Source organism: Falco cherrug, chromosome 13 (genome assembly GCF_023634085.1).
Source record: "Falco cherrug isolate bFalChe1 chromosome 13, bFalChe1.pri, whole genome shotgun sequence".
In the NCBI taxonomy this organism is placed as follows: domain Eukaryota; kingdom Metazoa; phylum Chordata; class Aves; order Falconiformes; family Falconidae; genus Falco; species Falco cherrug.
Genome location: NC_073709.1, coordinates 19,174,032 through 19,199,264, shown reverse-complemented (window position 1 = coordinate 19,199,264; position 25,233 = coordinate 19,174,032). Strand labels below are relative to the sequence as shown.

At 38.1% G+C, this 25,233-nt stretch overlaps 1 protein-coding gene across 3 annotated transcripts in view; it reads left to right on the top strand.

Annotated features, from left to right (window-relative positions):
- PRKCE (protein kinase C epsilon) overlaps positions 1–21,499 on the top strand; it is a 294,070-nt gene extending 272,571 nt beyond the window's left edge. For all 3 annotated transcript variants that reach the window (XM_005436291.3, XM_027801204.2, XM_027801203.1), the window contains one exon: positions 18,229–21,499. In XM_005436291.3, coding sequence (XP_005436348.1) covers positions 18,229–18,375 — 147 coding nt within the window. In that variant the 3' untranslated portion in view covers positions 18,376–21,499. The remainder of the gene's footprint in view (positions 1–18,228) is intronic.
- Positions 21,500–25,233: the final 3,734 nt, after the last annotated feature.

Here is a 25,233-nt window from a genome sequence, read left to right as displayed (position 1 = left end):
TGAGGCTGCCTGTCCAGAACTGGAGCCTGACGTAGCTTCTCAGAGTCCACTCTTGGACAAGTCTCACCCTCTGTAGCTATGCAGAAAGAGCCCAAAGAGATTGACAGCTGTAAGTGAAATTTTGCCTTTATGAGTGTCTTTCTAGGAGTAATAGTAACATACAGTGTTATCGTATGAGGAAGTTTTTAATGTATTTCTTTGAGAATGGAAACGTAATGTGGTAGCTACAGGCAGAGGGATGCCTGAGCCAGCCCCTGCCCTGGAAAGGGTCCAGCCAGCGGGTCATGCTGGCTCCCTTACCCTGTTGCCCCGCTCTGCTCTGGAGGTGTGACCAGGCTGCACCGAGTGCCTGAGCTGATCTACAAGTCTCTGCACTGCTGCAGGAAGTGTAAACCCCAAGTTAACCACATGTAGTATCTGTCTGAAGCCTATTTAATACTGCAACTAACTGCTTTCCAGTTAGGTTCCACAGCGCTCCAGTGGTCACAGCCAGCCCCAGTTGGTGTTCAGCTGAGTCGCGTGTGTGTAGCTCTTTGCCTGTTTTCAACAAATTTGGCCTTTCATCTCACAGTAATTTTTGTTGCTTTGCTTAGTATTCATCAGTAAGACAGTTACCAAATCAGGATGCACAATTCCAAAGTAATTTTTACTTAATGCCTGCATCTAGTAAGACCCAGATTCCTCAGGTCTAGTCTGTTTATTGGCTGTTCTCCTTTCATGGTCAAGATGCACAGTCCCTTTGACAATACGTATTTTTATGAGGCCTTTATTATTTTTCGAAGTATTCCTGCTGTGGTGGTACTTCTTAAAAGTCAGGAGGCATTTAGTATGTGAGATGTTTTTATTCACTGCTGATATAAATACTTTCTCAGTGCAGCTTCTTTCTCATTCTGGTAATTATTTCACTTCTGTTACATTGTAAAGTCATTCCTATTTTATTAATTTCTGTTGTTTTGTTCCTTTTGTCCTTTTCTGCTTTCTTTAATGGTATTTTAGTTGGCTATTTCAGCTTTAGTAGTGGTTTCAGATTATTTTGACGTAGTCCTTTTTATAATTTTCAAGACAGCTGCTTGCTCTTTAAAAATTGTTAGGATGATTTTATCTCTATTTACACCTTTTCTCATTTTTCTTCAGGCTGCTTCTGTAACATCAGATTTTCATACTACTTCTTTCCATATTATATATGCCAACTTTCTTTATTCTACCAAATTTGATTCCTGCAGTTTAGTAGCTCTGTATGCTTGGGTTTTTTCTGAACTCTTGTTTTTTATGGTGGTGAATTCAGGTAATGTGTAGTCTGTTACAGGCATCCCTATTACTTTCATGTTCGCAGTCTGCTAAACTGTATTCCCCAGTAACCTGGTCCTATCAACTTTTACTGATAACTTTGCTACACTTAGAAAGGATATACCTTACATATTTACACTATGTTTATGATCTACCAGCTGTATAACTTTTGCAGTTGTTTGGATTTTGTTGTTTTGTAATTTTTGGGCAGGATCATACTGAAATTTTTACTTGTCCTGTTAAAACTGAACAATTTATTAGTTGGAAAGTGAAGTGTGATATATCTGTAGGCTGGAGAGGAAGATCACCTGAATAAAATTTAATTATTAATTATGCACCTTCAGAAATGGTAAAGGAATCTAGGGCAAAAAATTTCAAATACTGAAAAGATGGTTTTGTATACTTGCCAAGCTAGAGATTGCACTCAGTTTGAAAAATACAGGAAAGAGGGAAGAAAGTGAACACTAGTGAAATAAAGTCTGCTTTAAAATCTGGATAGGGAGTTTCTCTCTAAATTCAGTTGTGGGTGTAGCATTGAGATTCATTGATTCAGATTAACAAGCTTAACTGTTCCATAGCTATGGAATAACTACGGAAAAAACACAACTAATGCCTGCATTTGGGATGTTTTCTGGTTTTTAACACCTTTCAGTATTGATAAAGGACTGTTGATTATTTAAAAGTTACTTGTAATATTAAAAGGGGATTAAAAATATATATTTTTAATCTTATGTTCGGGGAGCCTAGCTCTGTGAAAATGCCTATGAGAAGAGAGGCCAGATTATTAGTCAGAAAATAGACATTCTTGCATGTTATGTGAGTGTACATGTAAGTAGGAAAAAAAGCATAAAATGCATATATAGTCATTTGTGCATTCAAATTGGGTTTTGCATGCACATACAAAATTTTGCTCATGCAAGAATGCATATATTTACACAAATATTCATCTATTTTCTGACCAACTGTTAAGGTGACTAAGGGGGGAAATTTTATAATTACTATATGATACAGACTTTAAAAAAAAAAATCCATAGGATCTATTCGAATGAGCTCTGGGCAATGTGAAATGCTGATGCTAAACAGGTAAAGTCATTAGAGAAAATCGTCAAACACTGAGGTCCCATCAGACAATGGAATAATCTGCCAAGGGAGGTCACAGAGGTGCTAGTGTGGAAACACCTTGCTTCAGTTCCTCCTCACTACTCCACTGCTCCCAAAAACATGCAAGTTCCTTGCTTAGCACAGCCCTCTTCCTCTTCTGTCACCTTTTATTATTACTCTGCCATAATAGATTTTCTGAGGAGCTATATTACATGGTGCTGTAAGGCTTGTGCTTCTCAGTTGTTCAAGTATGTAGTCTTAGCTCTGCCAGCCTTAAGACTGAATTTTTCAGCTGGACTTGGAAGAAACACGGCATGGCTGTTTATTAGCCAGACTTTTGAGGTCTGTGTTTTTTTAAAATCTCATTCGCACTGTGGATGGATGCAAATATATTCCTTATTATACCAGAACTATACCATCAGTGTCCTTCTAGTTTGTACATGATTTGATTATCTAGTGATGTTTTAGAAGCTGAAATGTCTTTCCTAACTGTTTTCAGCCTTGGAATGAAAATTACTGAAGTCTAAAAGGTCCTTGAAAAACAGACTATACTTTCTGAAGGCTTGCAAGAGTGCCCTGGGCAGAGCACTCATACAAATGGCTGAGGTTTAGATTGCTAAGCAGTGACAGGAGTGCCACACCAGGTTGTGCTAAGTACAGACAATGGAAGCAGATTGGATGGCCCTGAAACCTGCTGTGAAGGATCTTTGGCTGCTCCTCCAGCTTAATGTCTTGGAATAGAGAATACAAAGGGTGAAAATGCACTGCGGACACCTCCTATGATGCATATTTTCTACCAGCCCTTCCTTTCATAAATCCAGAATTACGAGGCTTCTCAGTGGCAAAATTATTTACACATATATATTATGGTTTACCATACTGAGGGCTTGTATACTGAGGGCTTGTTCCATGTAGAGCTATTATAAATGTTAGGCTACTATAGAAAGAGTAGTCGTTCTGGGGTGCGTCCAAGCAAACTTTTGGACAGCTATGAAGAGGATATTTGTTGCACCTGAGCTCCAGTGACCTTGACACTGTCTCTTGAAGATCATTTCTACTGTTCTTCAAACCCAATTCTTAATTTCACAGACTGTCTTGAAGTTTTCTGAATATTTTTCTTGCCTGCTGCTTTTAATGCAGACTGAATATGTAATTGAATATGCAAGAAATAAGTACAGTTTTAGTGCAGACAGATATCTTTTCTCCACAGCCACTGTTGTGAGACACAAATCCCTTTGAGGCATTTTGTTCCTACGTTGAGATATTTTGTCTCATGTGTCCTTCCTGGAATTTGATCCTGTTTGGAGAATGAAATTTCCCTAATCGGTAACCATAAGATCAGGCTGTGGTTTGCAACATAATTTATTGCCCAAGGACCACAAAGGCCTTGATAGTATTCCATGATTCTCTGCTCTCTGTCTTTCTTTGTTTCCATGTTTATGCTCCTGGCTTAGCTGAATTGCTTATTTCAGTTTTCAAAATGCATTTGCCACGTTACAAGTGAAAACAAGGGTGCAGTAAATTAATTTATTACCAAAGTCATTGGTATGATTGTAGGTGTGGTAGATCTTGTTTAGTGACATGATGGGATGATTCTGTCTGTCCTATACCAAATAATAAAATAGGCATTAAAAACAGCAATTGAAACAGGTTGCTGCTTCACCTTTAATGTGTATTGATGAAATTTATATTGTGCCAAGTTGTTATTTACTGGCAAAGCTTATATTTGAAACAGTGAAGCTTATTTACTGGCAAAACTTATATTTGAAACAGTGAAGCAAAGGTATATTTTGTTGTATTTTGCTTTTTCCTCAGTCTTCTCCATATCTTATTAGATTCCCTGCAAGAAATTGTGTGCCATTTCTGAAAGCACAGCTGGCCAGCTGCAGGCTTTCCAGACTGAACATGCCACTCGCATCAGTCAGTGAAGCTCAGAGAGGTGTGCACAAGTGGCATAAAGATACATGATAACCCAGTCATACTTGCCAGGCATGGAAGAACATCACTGTCCAAAATTTGTTGCTTATTTGACTATCGGTGGTAGCCTCATGTGAGCATCAATTTAGATTGAATCATAGAATCATAGCATAGTTTGGGTTGGAAGGGACCTTTTAAGGTCATTTAATCCAACCCCGCTGCAATGAGCAGGGACACCTTCAGCTAGATAAGGTTGCTTAGAGTCCTGTCCAGCCTGATCTTGAATGTTTCCAGGCACAGGGCATCTTCCACTCTCTGAGCAACCTGTGTCAGTGTTTCACTACCCTACCCTCATCAAGAAAAATTTCTTCCTTATATCTAGTCTGAGTCTGCCCTCTTTTAGTTTAAAACCTTTACCCTTGTCCTATCACAACAGGTCCTACTAAACAGTTTGTCCCCGTCTTATAAGCCCTCTTAAAGTATTGAAAGACCACGGTAAGGTCTCCTTTTCTTCTTCAGGCAGAACAACCCCAACTTTCTCAGCTTTTCCTCAAAGGAGAAATGTTCCATCCCTCTAAGTGATTTCTTCTTAGTTATTGTAGACTTAGACCAGCACAATAAAATCATGCTCCTGTTTCTTATGCTGTTGGTCACAACGTGCTGCGAAGAGCTGTGAGCTGAAGGAAGCTGTTAGGTGCTGTGCACCAAGGGCAGTCCCACCACAGCACAGTCCTGTCCTTTCAGGCTGGGTTTTTACTGTCAACCCTTGAAACGTGCATGCAAACAGACTTGTCATTTTCATCCAGCCTGTTGTAAATGTCAAGGTTGGGGAAATTTGAGACTTTGACTAAAATGTCCTCAACATGAAAAAACTGAAGAACTCTGAGCCAGAGGGTAATACAAAGCCTGGTAAAACAGATGTTTGCCATATGTATTTCTTTTTAGCAATTAAGCCAAAGTTTCATCCCTAATGGCTTTATCAGTGCCTGTGGCAATCCATTCATAGTGTAGCTTTATGGAGATGAAGTTAACAAAATAATCACATTACGATGATGTACTGTGAACGTGCAGCTTTCACAGAACAATACATTATTTTAATTTCCTCTATGCATTCATAATTTCTTGGTCTTCCATTTTAAAAGCTCGCTTTCTTCAAGAGCATTAGAAACAAAATGAACAAGACAGTCTATTGCAGAATTGTAACTTGCGGTATGGAGCAGCAGCAGCTGCTGCTGGCCCATTTATTTAATCTACTGTGACTCCCTTCGTTTTGTAGTCTCTTCCATTCCTACTGTTACATCACTGAGAATGTTTTCTGAATATTTGTATGTTCCTTCTTCAGTTCTGACTTCTCAGGGGTAGAGAGTTGGTCTAGCAGTTAAATCAGAAACCGGAGAATTGCAAGATACATAAGTTCCTCTACCAGATTTTCTGGAAACTTGTGGTGTGGTCCAGGGTTTATCACCTAATCTTTTCATGCCTCAGTTTCCACTTTGTGGTGATCTCAGGGGATGCTTAATGCAAAGTTCTGTGACAGTGAAGAAATATCCCTGAGAAGTGTTAAAAACCCAGTGCTCAAGATCAGCCTGGCTTTTAAATTGACTGAATGCGTAGCACTTCCCTTGGAAGAGTGTTCTATGGTATACCAGACCTCAGTGTTAGCAGATTTCATCTTGATCCTCAGTCTCAAATTTCCTACGGTAATTTGCACCTCTCTCTCAGCTCTAGCAACTCTTAAGATAATAATAAACCATTATTAAAGTCCCTCCCCCCTTAGTTATCACGATCTGAGCCACATTGTCTGTATGCAGTTTCCTTGTGAACCTAAACTCCCTTGTTAGGTCTTGACTTAAGGATGCCAGCAATGTGTCCTCTTTCAGTTTTGTGCTGCAGCAAAGGTTTGAAATAAAATCATTCCCAAATATGAAAATCTAGACCTAGCCAATGATTGTGGGTTACAGCTGGAGTAAGCAAGCACTGGAAATTTTCCCCGCCCTCCCCCCCTCCCCTAAATGAATGAAAAACTGGCAAAATTTTGGCAACACTTTGTCGATGGCTTATGACAAGCTGGATGCCCACAGTGTTTGGAAACTGGGATAGCAAATACAATTCAGCACCTACAGAGTGTGCCGCTGGCTTGTTTGCACAGGCAAATGGGCAGAGGCCGCACCTGCCTCATGGGTGGGTGCCTCACTGAACAGCTCCCAAAAATGTGTTCAGTTAGAGAGGTGTGCGTTTAAATTGCTGCAGCAGTCGTCTGCTTACTGTGAAATATGGCTGGAATCCTTAAAGAGGGACCACGTTTCTGGAGAAAACTTTCAACTATATTAGCCTGACACATAAGTTCTGTAATCTCAGATTTGTTTTCATACATGACTGCTAACAGGCGAAGATTTTTATTTTTTTTTTTTTTTTTTTACTTTTTAAGAAGGGATTTTTAACCTGGTGTTGGGAAGTCATGACACACTTTTGGTGGGGGTTTTTGGCACACCTCTATCTTTTTGTGACAGTGGATTGTATCATCATACGTGCAGAATTATGACTTTGCCTTTACACTGTGGGGAAGAAGCCCTGTAAAATGCAGTATCATTCAGTAGCACCAAAAGGAACATAAGAAATTACAGGCCAAGTAAATTTCTTTTTGTATAAATGTTCTCTCTTTTCAAGTTTGCTTCAGTGTGAATGTCCCTCTTTAAGGTAAGGCCTTCAATATGGGGAAAATGTCAAGGTAGGTCCATTTTTAGGCCTAATAACCTTGAGGTGTCCCTTCAGTTTCATAATATATTTCCATTCAGTCATCAGTGCATGGCAATGAGCATTTAGCAGATGGGCACGCAAGGGGCTATACTGCATGCTTTTGCATGAAGTGTTACTGCTTAGACAAAACACTGGAGAGTGATCTTGAGACCTCAGACCCTCATGTACCATTGTTAAACATTGCACATTATGTATTCCCCACTTGCTTCAGGCATTTCAGGCATAGGAAAACAGTGGGCTTTCTTCTGAGAGTGACACCATGGTGATTAATACTGGTTTACAAAAAAAAAAAATTTAGAAACAGGGAAGAATATTTTTCAGAATGGCTAACATATATCCTTTAGAAAAACTAAATAAAAATGAAATGTGGACTTTCAGGACAGCATTTTTGTTACAAACAGCCATAATAGTTAAAGTCAAACACTTTTCTTTGCATGCTGCCCCGCCACAAGGTATCATGAATTAGAGTATTTCATGTCAGCTGGTTCCTAAAAGTTACACTTTTCTGCTGCTGGTTCAAGTGTTAGCCAGGTCACGGCTGATTGAGAAGCATTGGCTATTGGCAAACGATGAAGTTCAAGATCTTAGCTGAGCTTGCAGTACCCAGTTGTGAACAACACTACCGTAACTACCTGCAACGTAGCCCTTGCCCATCGGTCCAGCATGTGGCTGGGCAGGGCAAAAAAGTCTGTAAAACTTCTGCCTCTTCCCTCAGCTAAGTAAAGGATCTTGATTTCAAAAGTTTCAGCTAGCTTGGCACTTTGTACAACCACTAAATTTGCTGAGTGTCAGTATATAGTTTTCGAGGAACATATGTGCAGTTTGCATCACAACTTAAGAGGAATCAAGAGTAACTGAGCTGGTACTTTTAAGGGATTTCAGTGTTGTTTGTTTGAATCAACAAGGTTCTGTTTTCCCAGAATTTGCTTATTCAGTTAGTCTTGGTTTTTTGGTTTTTTTTCTCTTCAGAACCAGTGCTTGCAGCAGCTGGTTTTAGCTGTGATTGCCACAACACTAGAATTACAGAAGTTTTAAAGCTACTTCCCAGCACTGCAGATTTCCAAATATTTATAAATTAAACAACTTTTATTATGCTGCTTTTGATTCTGTACTGGAGATCCAGCAGTATTTGTTTAGTTTTGTGGAGTTCTGGTCTTACAGCACTAAAATCTTTTCATACTGAATTATATAGGTTCATTTAACCATCTGTTAAACATACATTGTTAAGTGGTGCCCATTGGAATGGAGTGATAAGCAGCCCAAATGTTCCTGCTTTCCTTTAGCACTTCCTCAGAATAAGACAAATTCTATTTCGCTTTTTGGCTGCTTTAATCTCCAGTGCAATTTTCAGAAAATAAACCATTAAGTGAAATCATCTTATTACTTACAGTGCATTCTTAAGCATTCAAACAGAAATACTTTAATTTTATATTAATATAAATAATATTCCTGGGTTGGGCCTGTTTCTGATGTCATTAGAAGCCATTGGCAAAACACCAGGTGATTTAAGAAGCAGTAACACCTAGCTCATTATCAGACAGTGGAGAGGAATTTATCAGAAGAAAGTGAAGATTCATCAAAGGCTGGCAGTCCGTCACTAGTCCCATTCACAGCTGGAGTCCAGTGAACATGGAATGTAAGAGCAGATTTGTCTTTGGGTTTATTTCTTGTGCAGAACTTTTTGTATTAGCTGTACACCATGGTAATGCAAGCATAAAGTTAACACCAGTGTCTTACTAGGATGTTAATGCAAAATGGGCAGCAAAGATTTGTCAATGTATGTGTTCACAGCTCGGCATACTAGTGCAAAACAATTCCATTGACATATGCACTAATATCAGATGGCGGGCTGAAGCAGATGATATGTAGGCACTTATCTTCAGTAGGAGAACAGGGAAGGTGTCTTTAAATGGTAAGAAATCCTAGCACTTCATTAACTGCTGCTTTCCTGTTATGCTGCTGTGCTGTTACAAGGGATTTTGTTACTGTGGAGGCACAGACCTTGTACTGGTCCTCTCAACAGCATGCTCCAGGAGTCATATGCTGAAATTATGCGGGATGACAACAACATTCAGTCTAGATATTTATGAAAAACCTTAAGTGCAGATCTTGTTCCTTGATTTGCATGCCATATTTCTGTTTGCAAAGGACCTACAGAACAATGATTCCCTTTGCTTAATTGTGGCATATGGAACAGAAGGAGTTGAAGATCATGATTGCCTATGACCCTCTGAAGGATTGTGTTTATATTTGACAAGAACAAGAAGAAAAAGAAATTCAATTTGTGTCCCCAGATCTGCAATAACAGCTTGAGTTCCTGGCAAGACTAGGTTCCCACTGTATAAAAAGCCATATAAGTGAAAGACAGTCAAGAGATCATAGGTAATGATAGACAGAACACAATCCATGTATAGGAAAACAAAAATAGGAAGAAAATTAAATACATAGTGAAGGGAAAATTGCTCAAGCTTAAAGCAGATCAGTAGCAGAACCAAGAATGAAAGCTGTGTCACTACAAACTCTGCTATGTCTTATTGCATTCTTTTAATATATCTGTGTTCTGAAAAAGCAGTTTTAGTGTCTGGAGGAAAGGTGGAAAGGAGATACGCTGAGATGCAGAACTAGTAGGCATTCATGTATAATTGCGCAATGCCCTTTTTTTTTTTACAGTCTACAATTTGTATGACTGTGCATTAGTTTAAAAAAAAGCTTCAGCTGCTTTCTAAAAAGTCACGTATCTTTATTTTAATCTGTCTTGGCAAAGGCTTAAAAATAATCATCAGACTTCAAAACATGATCTCTAACAATTCAGTAGCCTTGGAATTAAGCCATCAGTGTGTAGCTTTCTGTGTATAAGGTGAGACCTGCTATACCATTTTTCTGTATGAAAGCCTGTCATGCACATCATCCATGTCAAACTAAAAGCTTTATTCTTAATGAGCTAGAGATCATCATCAAAGAGCATGAGTTTCCCAAAATGTTTTGAAGGCAGTCTTTCCAAAAACTCTGTAGCATTCCTGCTCTACAGCCTATAGTGCAAACCATTCTAGTGTGTAGCTGAGTCTTGGAACGATGCTCCCACTGTACGAGCTTGCTGTTACCTTTCATGCTGTGGCGTTTCTTTGCATCCAGTGTCACAATGCACATGTCCATGCCTCCTCAACAGAGGAGGGGCTCAGAATCACAAGATATTGCTATATATTTATAATGTCGTAACATATTCAGGAAGGTTTCCATAATGTGTTATTTTTCTGTAATTAAGTGGAGTAAGTGACCATAGGCAGAATAAAATTTTGGAAAGTCAGTCGGTCAGTATTTATTCAGGATACATGGCAGAGATCTTGCAATATTTCATTACATCATTCACCTATTCACTAGCATCAGAGTCTCCATAATTTATTCCTTTTTTGTATGTGTGTGATTGCTTAAAGAATGTAAAGCAAAATAAACCTATGCATCTTTTACAGTATAAATGTGGACAAGTATCTCAGTGCACTGCTAGACTATCTGTATTTCTGTAATTTTTTTAGTAATTTATGGGACGTCTCCTGGAAGCCACTGGAATTTTAGGGACATGTGCCCCTCGACTTACCAACTCTTTTGCATCACTTCTTTCTCTTCTTTGCAAGTCAGCTCTGCTTTCTGGGTGTAGCCAGTCCTCTGCACTGAAGCGCTAGTGATCAGGAAGACAAAAAGGCTTCTACACACGTATTGTAGGATTCACCAGCAGCTCATTTTGCATGTCACAGCTGCACCAATCCTGACCACTGTTACTCTGCTGTAACAACAATGGTTACAATGCAATATCAGGAGAACAAAACTGAAGATGGACTAATCTTGGATGTGTGCCAGGATGTAAGCGGGGAGGTGACGTTGGTGATCATGACCTTAGAGCAGCTGAGGATGTTAGTGGAGGCTTGCCAATATAATGTAAATTAGAGAGGCACACATATAAAATCTGCACAGCAGTGTGGATCATAAAACTTGCAGTAGAAATTGCATTGTGCAGATGAAGTGTATCTTTTCATGTGATTGTTCCGTTGCTTTCTCTCCTTGTATTTCTTCCCCACCCCAAGAAGAAATATAAAATTGTTTCCCGTGTAGTTAAACTCTCAAAGAAACCTACCATACGGGAATAGCATAGTGTAGAAATTCAGAAGTTAGCACTCTTCCCCTCCAATTTTTTTCACTCTAGAAAATGCACATATTCTACCATAGCATAGCTTATGTGCAGTGGCTATGTTATGATTAAGTTCTAATGGAAGCAAGCCCTGATAAGGCGGACAAGATGGATCTTGGGAGTAAAGACTAACCACAGGTGGGAAGCTGTAGTGCTGACCTCCCCTGAAGTTCCTGTGAAATCTGTCTCCATTGATGTTATGCACAGAGATGACTTGTGCTTTAGCAATCGGGTGATGAACAAAGCAGGTCTGGTTATATATAACTTTAGTGCTGGGTACTTACTCATGCTAAAACCACACCCAAGTAGGGCCATAGGGCACAATGCTTTTACAGTGACTTCTTCTAGGTGAGGTTCGTTGCCCAGACTGCAAACATGGGGTGGTTGTCAGTGAACCTGCAGAGCTTTGGTTTTGTTTGCCTTGCTGTTTGTTTTGTTGTGGTGGGTTTGGAGTGTAGGATAGGAAAAAAGTTGTGCAAAAGTGAAACACTGAGGCTGCCGTCCTGGCCATGTAGTCACATAATTGTTTGTACCCCCTAATTGTTTAGGTTATTCCTCTTTCCTACTTGACCCATTTCATATTTGTAGGAAAGGTACATGCTGTTTCAGTATACAGGTGATTTCAGTTTACTGGATCACGAGTGATCCCTTTTAAAATTCATAGTCCTCTGAATTAGCTTGTTGTTTGTTAACTATCTATGTATTTCCATAACAGATTAAATGGTGGACTGCATAGGTTGGCATGCTTTTCAACTATTGTTCCACTACTAACATCTGTATTGGGTGGTTTGGGTTGGTTTTTTTTTCCCACTTCTTCCTCTTAAATAGGTGTCCTTTACATTTAATTAAAGCATAACGTAGGAGCACAAAATCTCACCCTCTGCTTGGAAGTAATGAATGTTGGTATACTTGTAAAAACTACTTGGAGTCAAAACCCTTTTTATTATTATAACCTTCAGCTGAATATACTGCAGCTCATGGTGGATCTGTTGTAACTCTTCCATGCGTGAATAGAACAATTAACATTATGAAAAAAAAAAAAACTTGTGAAGTTATTCTGATAACATATATTTCATATCTTCTGAAATAAGACAATCTAGAAAATACTTCTAATACTGATACAGATTCTCAGGGCATGAAATGCTGTGAGGAAGCATCACCAGGATACACAGAAAGACAGGCCTGAAGTGTTGTGCTTCTCAGCCTGTTTCTTTCACAGTGTTCATACTGAATTTCTCTCTATATAGAATGAGTGCAAAAGTGAGTGCTCATTACAAATGGTCTCAACTTCTTAGAAACTACTACACCAGGGGTCCTCAAACTTTGTAACCAGGGGGCCGGTGCGCGGATGAAGTGGCAGGCAGTCATCTGCGGCTGCTTGGTCTCCCCCCCCAACCCCCAGCGGGATGTGTGTGTGTGTCTGTAAATACCGGGGCTGGATTGAGGACCCTGGGGGGCTGTATCCAGCCTGCAGCCTGCAGTTTGAGGACCCCTGTACTACACCTTTATAAAAAGAGATCCAATCATTGGTCAAAGTGATCGCGGCCTGTGCTGTGGTTTTGCTATCAGAATAGAGAGGTGAATGAGAGCACAGTGAAATGTGAGGTTAGCCACATAACTGCGATTCAAACCAGTTTGTTTGATGCCTTGAGTTTCCATTTGTCTTGAAAAAAATGCTCTTAAAAATCTTATCAGTGATGAGTAAATACAAAATATTTAAACTCTGATCATCCTGATCGAAGAACAACTTCTTGGTGATACTGTGTCAAATGCAGGAATCATTTATTACTGAAGCAAAGTTCTGGATAAAATTAAGTTATACTGTGTAACACATATGAGAAGGTGTGACTCTTGCTGTGTCCCCCCGTTCCTGCTGCACGGCTGTCACGTGCCCCCGTAGCTGCACATCAGAAGCTGCAGCAGCTTCCTGCCCAGTTTTAGTGTGCCAGTTGCATGTTTGATTTGCTGCTGATACAGCTGGGTGCTGCACTGGAAGGGTTCTCTAGTGAAGCTCCCCAAATGAATGACAAACTAGGATTTCACTGTGGGCTTGAAAATATATGAAGAGGCATCAAGCATTGCTATTGACAGAAAATTGCAGTGGGGTAAAGTTAAAGATGCTCCATTCAGTGATGCGGAAAGGCCAATCTGCATTTCTGTGCTGACAGTATCTTAGACTGTGAAAATAATGGATGAGCTTTGTATCTATTTTGTGTCAAAAGGTTCACTTACTGGAAAATGTCATAGCACAATATTTTTTTCTTCCAGTACATTGGTTCATTGTCATAATGATAATTTCTGGCCTCAGTTACTTATATTGGCTGGCTGTTCTGCATTAGTTTCTTATTCTCTAGTGAACTAAACAGACATCTATTCATTGATTTAAAGAGGATTCCTATAGTTATATTTAAACCACTTATTGTGAATTTGTAGGAAAATCAGACTAAAATACAAAACCTAGGCTTTTGTGGCAGTGTCATTTTCTAGCCACCACCTCCATCTTTCACTTTCTCTGAGCAACCTTTGAACCTGCTGAAGAAATCCAGCCTGGTATAGTGGACCTATTGAGCTTGCAAAAGATTTGAAAGAGTTTTGGTTATTTTCTGGAGATTAAATGAAAAAAAATGATGGAGTAGAGAGAGATGCCTCTTAAGGCCTCCAAGCTGGAGAATTAATTTAATCCTCATTAGGCAGAAGAGTCCACTGAGCCTCTTGGCCTCATGACCCAGGTGATGGATGAGGTCCCTGGTTTGGAACACCCTTTGTCAGGTCCCTTCTTGCAAGTATTTCTGTGCTGTTTCAATACTGAAGGCTCCTGTTGTTCACATTTGGTTCATGTGATTAATGGAAGGACTGGCAAGTTCTAACTTTCTTACTGTATTTTCAGTGATAAAAACATCAGCTTAGATATCTTTTTTCACTGTTGCAATTCATATAGTCTCATCTATTAATCATTAACAGTCAAGGTTGGTGGTGATCCCTGACACACTGGAAACCTTATTAAGCATGTTTTTGAGAGGTTTTTTAAGCATGCATCTGTGACTGCAGGTAGAAAATTAATTTTTTTATTGAAATGGTAGTGAAAATAAAACCAGTTCAGAAAACCACTGTTTAGCATGTGCTTATTAATAGCATACAAAGCTTCTTTTAATCTTTTAGTAACTATATGAAGATATTCAAGAAGAAAAGCATTTTGACTCATGAAACAACATCCCCATGTCCAAAGTTGAACAGGCCAATTAGGAAAGCTGATTAAGTGGTGTTTTATGAAGAGAGAGTCTTTTAAAAATTTTCCAATATCTTTAGCTTTTCAAACAGAAGCGGTAATCTTTAAATAGAACAAAATGAACAAAACATGACCTTGATTTAAGAATTGTAATCCTTGATGGGTAATAGGTCATATTGATATTTATTAATTCAAGGAGTTCTACTTCTGTAACATAAGTGTTACATCAAATCGGATCGTATCACCCACATGAAGCAAGTCCACATCTCCCAGGATAAGCAGGGCACGCTAGGGTAATGCCCAGATGGGGCGCCTGTGGAGCATTCACAGTGCTAGAAAAAAAGATCAACTAGCCAGAACATTTCCTGCACAAGAGGTACTGAGTCACTATTTCTTGTCACTATCAGAGATACTGTGCTGGTGGAGAAGCCATTTTTCAGCTGAGGTTTAGAACTGGAGTCATGTACTTCTTAGTCATTCCAAGTGCCATGGCACTGCTGCTGCTCTGGCAGATGGAGCCGGACTGCCTGCGTGCTGCCTGCAGTAGAGCAGTCTGCGTGGTGTGGAATTTAGCACTTAATGTTGGAAGCTCTTGGGTAACTGCTGTGACCCTGATCTTGTGTAGCATTAATGCATGGTGAACACAACGTGTTTGGGTAGTCTAGGGAGAAAAAAAAAGTAGCATCTGAAACCTAATCAAATTTCTGTGTGTTTGAGTGGACAGCTGTGGTTTTGGAGTTCTGTTTTTTTCCTAATAATCCTAGTTTCTCCAGTCATCTGAAATTGAAAAGCCTTACTTGGAAAAAAGTTCAAAAAGTTAAAAATAGTGTCCCAAAGTCTCAGGAGCTGCAGGCTAAATAAACAGAATCCCACCCATTTTTTAATTACTACATTTTTTATAATGCATTTTCCAGCCAATCAAAATATTTTTCTTGTTTTCTTCGATTTTTTTAATGTTCAAAGTCGGGTAATAGCTGCACACTGTTTCCTTCATATACTATCCTTACCTTGCAGATCTTCCTTCTTTTCTCAGCTTCTGTGCTAGGAAACAGCCACAACCCTTCATTCCTTCATCCTGAACCCTCATGCTACAACTATATATTGATTTGTGCTGTTGGCCTGCAGAGTATTCACAGTGCATGTACATTAAAATAGCAATAGTAGCAGAAATGTGACCAGACCTGTTTTGTCTTAGCAGATGAGTCCTTGCAAAATAGTCATAGCTTCTGGAAGAAAATGCCTAAGTTCCAAAGGAGAGTTTCTCAAATAAATCTTCCTGTTGGAAAGAAGCACTTGTTATGAACTCTACCTTTTGTGTTGTATGCCTTCATCCACTTGCTTTTGTTCCCTGTGATTTATTTAATCTCACTCAGTTGAGTGAGGCTTGCGAGTATATAGTTGCAATCTTAGATTGCTCCATACTTGTCATGTTAATAAATTTGGTGATTTACATCTATGCTGCCAAAAAGACATGGAATTGCTTACAAATGTGAGAAAGTAAAAACTTCTATTTCCTTTTTCGGTCTTGAAGGCATATTTTAAGAAGTGCTAGGCTTTTAAATCTAAGCAAATACCTCTGGTTGTTGTTCCAGTAGTGTTGGGGACTCAAAGTTGTGCTGGAAGTACAATTATTTTTAATCGATAGGATTTAGGTACACCAATGTTGGGACAGTTTTTCAGATGTACTCATCTGCACTCTTTTTCTCCTAACACCTTCACAAATCCTAGTGATGGTTTTCTGGAAAAAGTAGCTATTGGTAATTAATTGCGCCTGATAAGCTTTGTCATCTTATTCTTTTAGCTTCAGCAAGGAAGTAACACTTTTCACAAATACATTCAGTATGAAAACCTGAAAATAATATATAATGTATTTGTTATCAGCTAGTCCAGAGCTTATTTGTCCTGCATAGCTAGTGATTAAAGTGTAAGTGTAGTCACGTTTCTCTTGCACATAACTACAGTTTGAATTCTACTTTCTACAAATATTCACTTACCTCCTTCTACTTTAGTGACTATTCCTGTAGCAAATTCGTTGTACAAGTATGTGAAAATACTACAGTAGGACATGGGGGAACCAGAATAACATAGATGTAGTTGCAATGTAATGCATTTAAAAATTCACATGGAATTTCATTCTTATTTTGCAGTATTTGCCCAAATGACTGGGAAAAAACATAAAGCCCAAAGCCTACGTCCTTCATGCTTAGTGTAGTTCGCAGTATATGGGTCACATACACTTTATGTCCAGTCTTTATGTACGAAATCACACATGTAAACAATATATATATATATGTATGTGTGTTTAAGTCCATATTCCTTTCCTTTTAATGGAATCTTGTAGACAGAAGATGTGGATTTTTGGTTGTGTGCACTTAGAAAGTACTTGATCTACAAGTCACAGTCTCTTGCATTTATATAGAACTTTCTTTCCCTATATCTATAAAATTCTTCCAAACAATGTAGGTGAATGTTGATGACCTTTTTACAGTTCTGAGAAAGAAAACTATTTGGTTTAGTGCCTCAGTAGAGCTGATAAAGAAATATATTTATATATATATATTTTATAGGAAAATTTACCTACATTGACAGAAGATATATATTCCATTTGAAATACTTTAGTGTACTTTATGATGTATCATTTTATGAGTTTATAGTTTTACTTTGTAAGTCAAATAGCTGTTCTATTTCTGGTATCATCTTAGTTTCAGACACATGCAGGATGGACACAAAGCTAGTTTTCAATGTGTCAGTGTTGCCTCCATTAAGTATCACTCAGGTAACTATTAGATTTAATGAAACAGAGAAGAGAGACAGTGTAAAGGAAAATGGCTGTTCCAGTTCCCTGAACCTGTACATGCCTGAAATGTGCTGCTATAACATGGGAAACAAACAGTGCAGGTCTCAAGGAAATGACCATGGGGAATGTTTTTCCCTGTAGCCTTATTTTTTTTTTTTTCATGTAAGCAGTCACAGGTAGTCACCATCATGAGCACCACGAGGACAACAAGCCAGCCTCCCCAAGGTTGTCTCTAGTTAATAGGTTTTATCCCAACCAGCACATGTACAGTTGCACTCTGTTGGCCCAACTTCACTAAAGTAGTGAAGTGCTTTAGACTTCAATGGGGAAATCCTGATGCCATTGAAATAAAGAAGAGTTCTGAGGTGGATTGCCCTGGAGCCAGAATTTCACACTTGGCCGTGGTGCTCCGAATGACATTCAGTTGCTGAGTTGCCAATGTGGAACTCAAGGGGTATGGTCTGAGAGCTGTTGTGAGGTCTACATCTGATTTTAAAGTTGTGTGTAGCCAGATATAAACAGTTAACTTAGAGTTGAAACAGTAGGCTATATTGTGGGGAAATCAATTAAATCCGTTCACTCTGTGCCTCTGAAATGAGATATCATTATGTTCAAATCTAAGAGGATACAGCCGTACCACCTACTATGCCAAAGCCTTCTTTAAACTAGTCCTGATCTCAGCTTCCTGCTTTATCATCATACTGCTATTCCTTCGCCTGTCAGAGACCCGTGAGTCTCTGGGAACTCATTTATAGTACTGCTTCTGTGGCCTCTCCTGAACTCATTTATAGTAGTTGCTCCTGTAGCTTCTCTCATATGTGTTATTCTTTGTGTGAAGTAGCTCCTCTTTTATTTTGATCATTCCAGAAAATTCTGCTCTTTGGGGGGATGGAGAGGAGGGAGAGCACCTTGTATTTTACTGTGCTGTTTTGCCATTCACCTTATTTGTATTTTTCTTCTCAGAAAACCAAAAGGGATGTAAATAACTTTGATCAAGACTTTACACGAGAAGAACCAGTACTAACACTAGTGGATGAGACAATTATAAAACAAATCAATCAAGAAGAATTTAAAGGGTTCTCTTATTTTGGAGAAGAGCTACTGCCATAGACAACATTAGGCTGACAGATGACTGATTCTGCAAGAAGTGATCCTGAAGAGGTGAAATTACTGAGACTCATAGATAAAAAACTACTTCTCTTACCCCGAGCCCATATCCCCAGTTAAAGTATATATTTATTGTTTTTTCCTTTAATCTTCTGATCTGAAAGCACTCTTAATTTCTGTCTCACAAAGCAATGCAAAACAATTTTGTATCAGAAATTGTAGATGTAACACACTGCCGTATATTTGCAACTTTTCTTTAATTCCTAAGATCTCCCTAGAGGACAAAATCGCATCTTTTCCATGGAAAATTAAGCCGTGCTGTTAAAAGCAATGTAGCAGATCACATTCTGTAATTGTCATACATATTTAAACTAAGAAGGTGAGGACTGTTTCTTCTGCACTGGTGGTTATGGTGAGATCTGTACTCAGATGCGGAACAAAAAAGTCATGTGTTGCCCTGTGGCAAAAGCAAAGAGATCTGCCTGTGTGGAGGTGTAATTTGCAATTACCAGTTTATTGTGGTGAGATACAAACTTAAAATAAAGCTGGCCAGAAAAAGCAGCACATCAGTTAAGGCTTTTGATGAAGTTCCTCATACAATTTATGGAAAACTCTTAGGAATAAGAAGAGTCACAAAGATAACTGTTTGATTTAAAGCAAGAAATAGATATTACATGGATAGTTATTAAAGGGCTAAAGAATAAAAAGCCTGTAGTACTTTAACACAGCTATATATAGGCATTTCACAATTTTTCAGGCAATTGGGTGTACTATCCATGTTACCAAATTGACTATCTATTTAAAGGAACGATTAATGTGATGGCAAGCTTGCAAATGTTTACAGTTAATTTTACATTAAAAATTAATTATAAACATTATAAATTTGCCTTTTCTATTGTAGCTAAGTTGATAAATGATTTCTTATTTATATTTATTTTCTCAGCAGTGTGTTACTTTTGCACACTTTTACAAAACCATAATACTACTGTGTTTATTGTTTTTTATGTTTAAAATCTAAAAAGAAATCTGCTTTTAGAAAACACAAAATAAGGCTACACATGCATTATGTGGAAGTGTGTTAAAAAACTGAAGATCAAGTATTCACAAACTGACATTGTTGGAAGTTGTAAATTGAATTTTTTTGTGTATGAATTGAAATGGTAACTCATGTGGACAATATTACTAATGTGAAGTTACCTCCTGTAGATACGCTAACAGTGTTATGTACTTATATTTCCAGGAGTACCCTGTGGTTTGTTTTTTGGGGTTGTTTTTTGGTTGGGGTTTTTTGGTTTGGGGTTTTTTTGGGGGGTTTTTTTGTGTACATGTATCGCTGAGGTCATTTTATTATATATTTTACTGGACTGAGTGAGCGGTCATTGGAATCCATTTTAATTGTTGCACATGGATTTCCAGCTGCACAAAAATATATATACTTGTGATTGGCAAAGTGGCACTAAAGAAGCTTTTTTGCCTTTTGTACAGGTGAGATTTTGTATATAGTGTTTGCTGCAAGGCCTGTGGAATTCATTGAATATAGAGGTATCAACTGCTGCATGTTCAGGCATACTATTAAAATGTTAGTCTATGAAAGAATAATTATAATAATGTCCATGTGCAATACTCTTGTATGTGTATTGGTTCAAGTTACTGTCAGAGAGATGAGGTTTTTGTTATAAAAGATGTAGACATATATTAAGCTATACTAAATCTCTTGTATAGTTCTCTTCAACTCTATTATGACATGATAGAGCTCACAAAGAGAAAGGAATGTTACAAATCGTGGCGGACAAAGTGTGAATCATTGGCTTTAAGAGATAATCTCGGTCTCAAGCAAATGAGTTAGTCTGTGTCGGTTTTGCGTCTGGCTGCTCATAGCCTGTTACTGATGACAACATTCAGTTCCATTTTGTTTTGTTTTTAAAACTCAGGTGTAATTATTATATATATTCTTATGATGATTTCAAAATATTAAATCTTATGATATATCAATTAATGTGTTGTCTGGCCTACAGGTGTAATAATGGATCAAGCCTTTAGTTTAATTTAATTTATCTTCAGTAAACTTTTGTACTGGGAAAAGACTAGTTTCTGGAGCTGAGTACCAGCACAGAATGATCTTAATGATTGCATCATCTCAATGTTTAAATTTCTTTCTCTTTTAGAAATATATTGTAGAACTGCCCATCAATTTGTGTCTCACCACTGGCTCTGTTTATTTCTCATCACAGTTAGCTTTTGACATCCAGGCAAGAACTGATCACAATGCTAAAGCGTTCTTTTCCATAGGTGAGTAGACGGGGTAGGAAGACGTGTTGCCGGATAGTGCACTACTGTTTATACAACAAGGGGCCTTTACACAAAACTCTTTAGCATTTCTTTTGAAGGAATAAAAGCATCCCATAAAGCTTTTGTAAGCAAGCCATGTAGTCTGTATTCCCATTTCTAACATGAAGATAATTAGCAAACATTGGTATTTCAAGAGGCCTCAGCACCTGCAATGTTTGGTAGGATGCTAAGAGAAAAGTGAAGGAGATAAAAAATTTTGCATGGGCAGATATTTCTTCAGTATAAATAGCTAGATCCTCTGCATTGGGTTTACATCAGAAGGTTTGTCTGTTACCTTGAACATTTTTTAAAGATAAGTCTTAAAAATGGACATTCTGTTACATTTCTGCCTGTTCTGTAAAATCTTTCTTGTTCCTTCTTTGTAAAATGAGTGCAAAATGCCAAAAAGATTATTAATAATAATAATAATTATAAAGAATCCATTGTTTCTTGTTTTTCCTCCCAAATAGACTTTATTAAAAAATGGAAACACATTTTTCTCCATAGGGTGAAAAATAATTGTCTCAAAAAAAAAGGCTTACAAATTACCTCTTTTTAAATTATGTGCAGAATAGTTCTGGCTAAATATAACATGTATTCAGTTGGGGGGGTAGATTTTTTTTATTGTGAGGATTTATTTGTACAGAACTTTTTTTCTTATGGATGTAATTTGAATCTCTTGCCATTCATTAGTGTTATTTCATCGTAAACATTATTACTGTGCCAAATGTACTGTATTCAAAAGGATGTGAATGTGTATTGTTTTGGAACCTAATAAATACAATGATGTTAAATCTTATTTTTTTCCCCAAAGTTTTCCTGAGTATTTCCTAATGAGGAAGAAAGAAAGATGAAGGATGAATATTTTTCCTGTTACGTTGTACGAAATACTGTGAGCTTGTCTTTTAGGAGTGGGCTTTTTGCAAAGGAAGGATTTGCTAACAAGCACCTCATCTGTGAAGCACTAAACACTGCAAGAGAAACACAGGTAACAGTGCATGAACAGTGTTTATCTTTGGCAATGTAACATTTACCTCAAAAATACCAAGCAGGTGAGTTTACAGACTTTTTCTGCTTACCAGCTACATAATGGTCACTGAGTTCTGCCTGATCCCAGCGTTCTGCTTAGCTGCATTGTTAAAACTCACTTCAGTAGGGTGCTTTGTGTACAAACACATGAGGCTACTTTAGTCTTTAATTGGATTGATTAGAGGGATTAATAGGATGTATAAGTTTAATTACTTAGCATCATAGAGCTTATTAAGTTATTTATTTAACTTAAATCTGTCAGTGTGACATTGTCTGAAATATTCCAATATTTCATTGTGTTTCAATTTGCACCTTAAATACTTCCCATTTTCATGGTCTAAAAGTCTTAATTTCTGTTTCAGTAGATCAGCTATCAGCACACTCTGGCAGTAATTCCAGTTAACAACCTCCAGTCAGTATACCTAGCTAGTAGATCTACTAACTAGCTTAAAAAAACAAACAAAACCAAAACAAACAAAAAAAAAGAGACATTAAAATTTATTTGAAGAGTGTCTTCTGTTCAAATTGCAGCTTTTGCATAAACCTCCATTTTTCTTCCTTCGCGCTGAGTCTTCTCAAAGTCACTGAGTGTATTCGGTGCCTATGAGCGTATTCCAAATCTTGTGTGTTCACAATGTTAGCATGAGCTTTGTCACAAAGATTTTACCAGTTAAACAGCTACATAACATCTTGATTTTCTAGGTATATTTTGCAACCTTAAAAGCATTTGAAGAACTTAACTATCATCTTACAAACAGTAAGCATCTCTGGTCTCCAAATACATCAATCTATATCATGTTTTCTCCTAATGGTGTAACTGATGTCTGTTAAGGAGAGTTTTTATCCTTGCTGAAGGACTGCGAAACTTGGAAAGAGACCAGTCTTTTGAAGAGGTATGAGTCTGATGCATTGTCCATCCATGCTATAAATGTGGTACTTAAGGTTCAGGGAGGGAGTCTTAGCTGTATCTGTCTGCTTCTGTGGCCTTCCAGATAGGGAATGTTGAATTACTTTACATTCAAAGATGTTTTTAGCCTCCTAATAGTCTGGTCAGGTACATGAGTAAATCAATGTGATAGGCACCTAAACAAACTGATCAAATTCAGAATAATTAGCCAGTCAATTGAAGTGTTGAATTGGTTGGCATATCCTAACTCTAAGAAGCTACAGAAATTTAATTTGGATCTTCCACTATACAGACTGTTTGAGCAAACCAGTTTTTTATTTAAAAACACATGAGGTGAACATGCCGCAGGCATGAGGAAAAAATGAGAATGAGTTAGAGTGGACCTCTTTCAGGAACAAGAAATTTCATCTGAGTAACATAAATAAGGTAGGTATTCATATAATCGAAAGGGGGGTCTGAGTAGCCGTATTGGGTCAAAGCAGCCATCGCTTAGGTCAGGTATCCTGTTCTTGGCAATGGTCAGTAGCTTCAGCAGTAATGTGCACTGATAAGAAATCAAGAAGTCAGCTTTGACTGTAGCTATAGCAATATAAAAGTATAACAAATAGAAAATACCTGTGGAAAAATCTGAGAACAAGAAAGCATGAGATGGTATTCTGCTTACAGCAGTTTGACTCCGTGATGCTATGAAGTAGGTGGTTTTGTCTTTATTGTATTTAATATCTCTGAATTAATTTCTTTTTGACTAGTCAGTTTTTGAACAATGTCAACTTCTGATATGCAAAACGTTCTGTGGGAAAGAGTTACACAGCTCAACTAACCATTATGTTAAAAATTATCTTCTGTTTATGCTGACCCAGTCATAATTCTGCTTTATGCTGCCTGGGTCTTTCTTTGAAAGAGGATAAATAATCATTTGCTATTTACCTTTTTCATGCCACTCAGAATTTTATAGGTCACTGATACATCCTTCCTCAGCAACTGCATAAAGATAATCTTATTCTAGTTCTACTGTATCCCTTTTGAAGACGGGGAGTAGGATTACGTGTAATACTCATTATATGGATGCAGCACATATTATTATGATGACTCTTGTGTTCTGTTTTGTTTTCTGTTACATTTTTACATCTTCTTAATCCAAGTTTGTTCTCAGTTACTTCACAGGCCTTCCCAGATTAGTGTCAGTTGTAAATCTAATATGCATGCTTTCTATTAGATTCTCCAGTCATAATGAAAATAGGTGCTGTCCAGGACATAATGGAAATAGGTTAAATGGGAATTTAACCAGTGCAAAATGCTGCCTCAGTGCAGGCTTCCAGTTTAGCAGTAAACTTTTGATGGTTACCTTCTCAGTATGGTTTTCCTACTGCTTTTGTACCCCCCTATATAGCTATGTTTAGACTGTCTTTCCCTAGCTCCCTTAGTAGAACGTTGTGTGCAACAAATATTTTTCCAAAGTCAAGGTGTAGGACATGCTCTACTCCCCTCCTATCAATACAGTCCCTCACTGTGTTCTTGAATATCCCTTCTTTTGACACATTAGCTACAATGAAGGAGACAAAGATAAACGTTTCCTTAGCATGTTGGGAAAATGTATGTATGTGCCAAAATAGTTTCCACTCCATCTTTCCTTTTACCTCATCATTGCTGTGGAAGCAGGAGATAAGAGCAGCAGCTTAAGTTGGAACACAAGCTGCCACTATAAATATTGTGAAATGATTATGCAAGACTGTCCAAAATTTGGAAAAGCATTAAAGAACTTTCACATTTGTACACAGATGTTTAATCCTTGGAAAAAAAAAACCAGTTAGGAAGAAAGTCAATGACCTGGAGTCTCTTGCTGATTTGAGCACTGGATTGAGAACTGAATTGAGCGTTGTGTACACTTGTCATCACCATCTAATACTACAAGTTTGATCTAGTGTCTTATGTACTGCGGGGAAGTAGCACAAAGATAAAGCAGCTAGTAACAGCAGGAGTCAGTGCCAGGCTGATGCTCGTCTGTGCCAATGTACATTCTTATTTCTCTAAGTGTGTTAGGCCAAAATGATACCCAAAGATGCCATGCATCCAGGATTGGTGCAGCAAGGGGGAAAGTAAAGAATAGGAGTCCTGCTTTTGGCATGCACGAGCTGTTAGGTTAGCTTGGTCACCTTACGTAGCTGTACCCTCCACAGCCTTTTAGGAATAGGCCAGATATTCCTTGACTGACAGTAAATACATCCTTGTTCAAATATGTCTATCGGAAAGTGACAGTTACAGAGAGGGAGAGACTGGAGTATCAGCATGAGGAAGTGTGTCTAAATGTCAGAAAAGCCCTTGTTACTTGTGCTCTCACGTGGAAAAAAATGAGTACCCTTGTCTAAGCAGCCTCCAGTTTTCTTTGACATGAATGGCAGTGGAGCTTAGAAATTGTGCAAAGGGAGAGACTGTAACATTATGGCCATTTTACAAATCAGCAAACTGAAATTAGGTACTGCGATGATCATTTGCTTCTTATTATGTTAGTATAAAGTCAGCAGAAGTGCTAGGAAAACAGGATGGGTGAAGCTAGTAAATGCTCTCCCTGTGCTGGCGTTTCTGAGCACAAGGTGTTT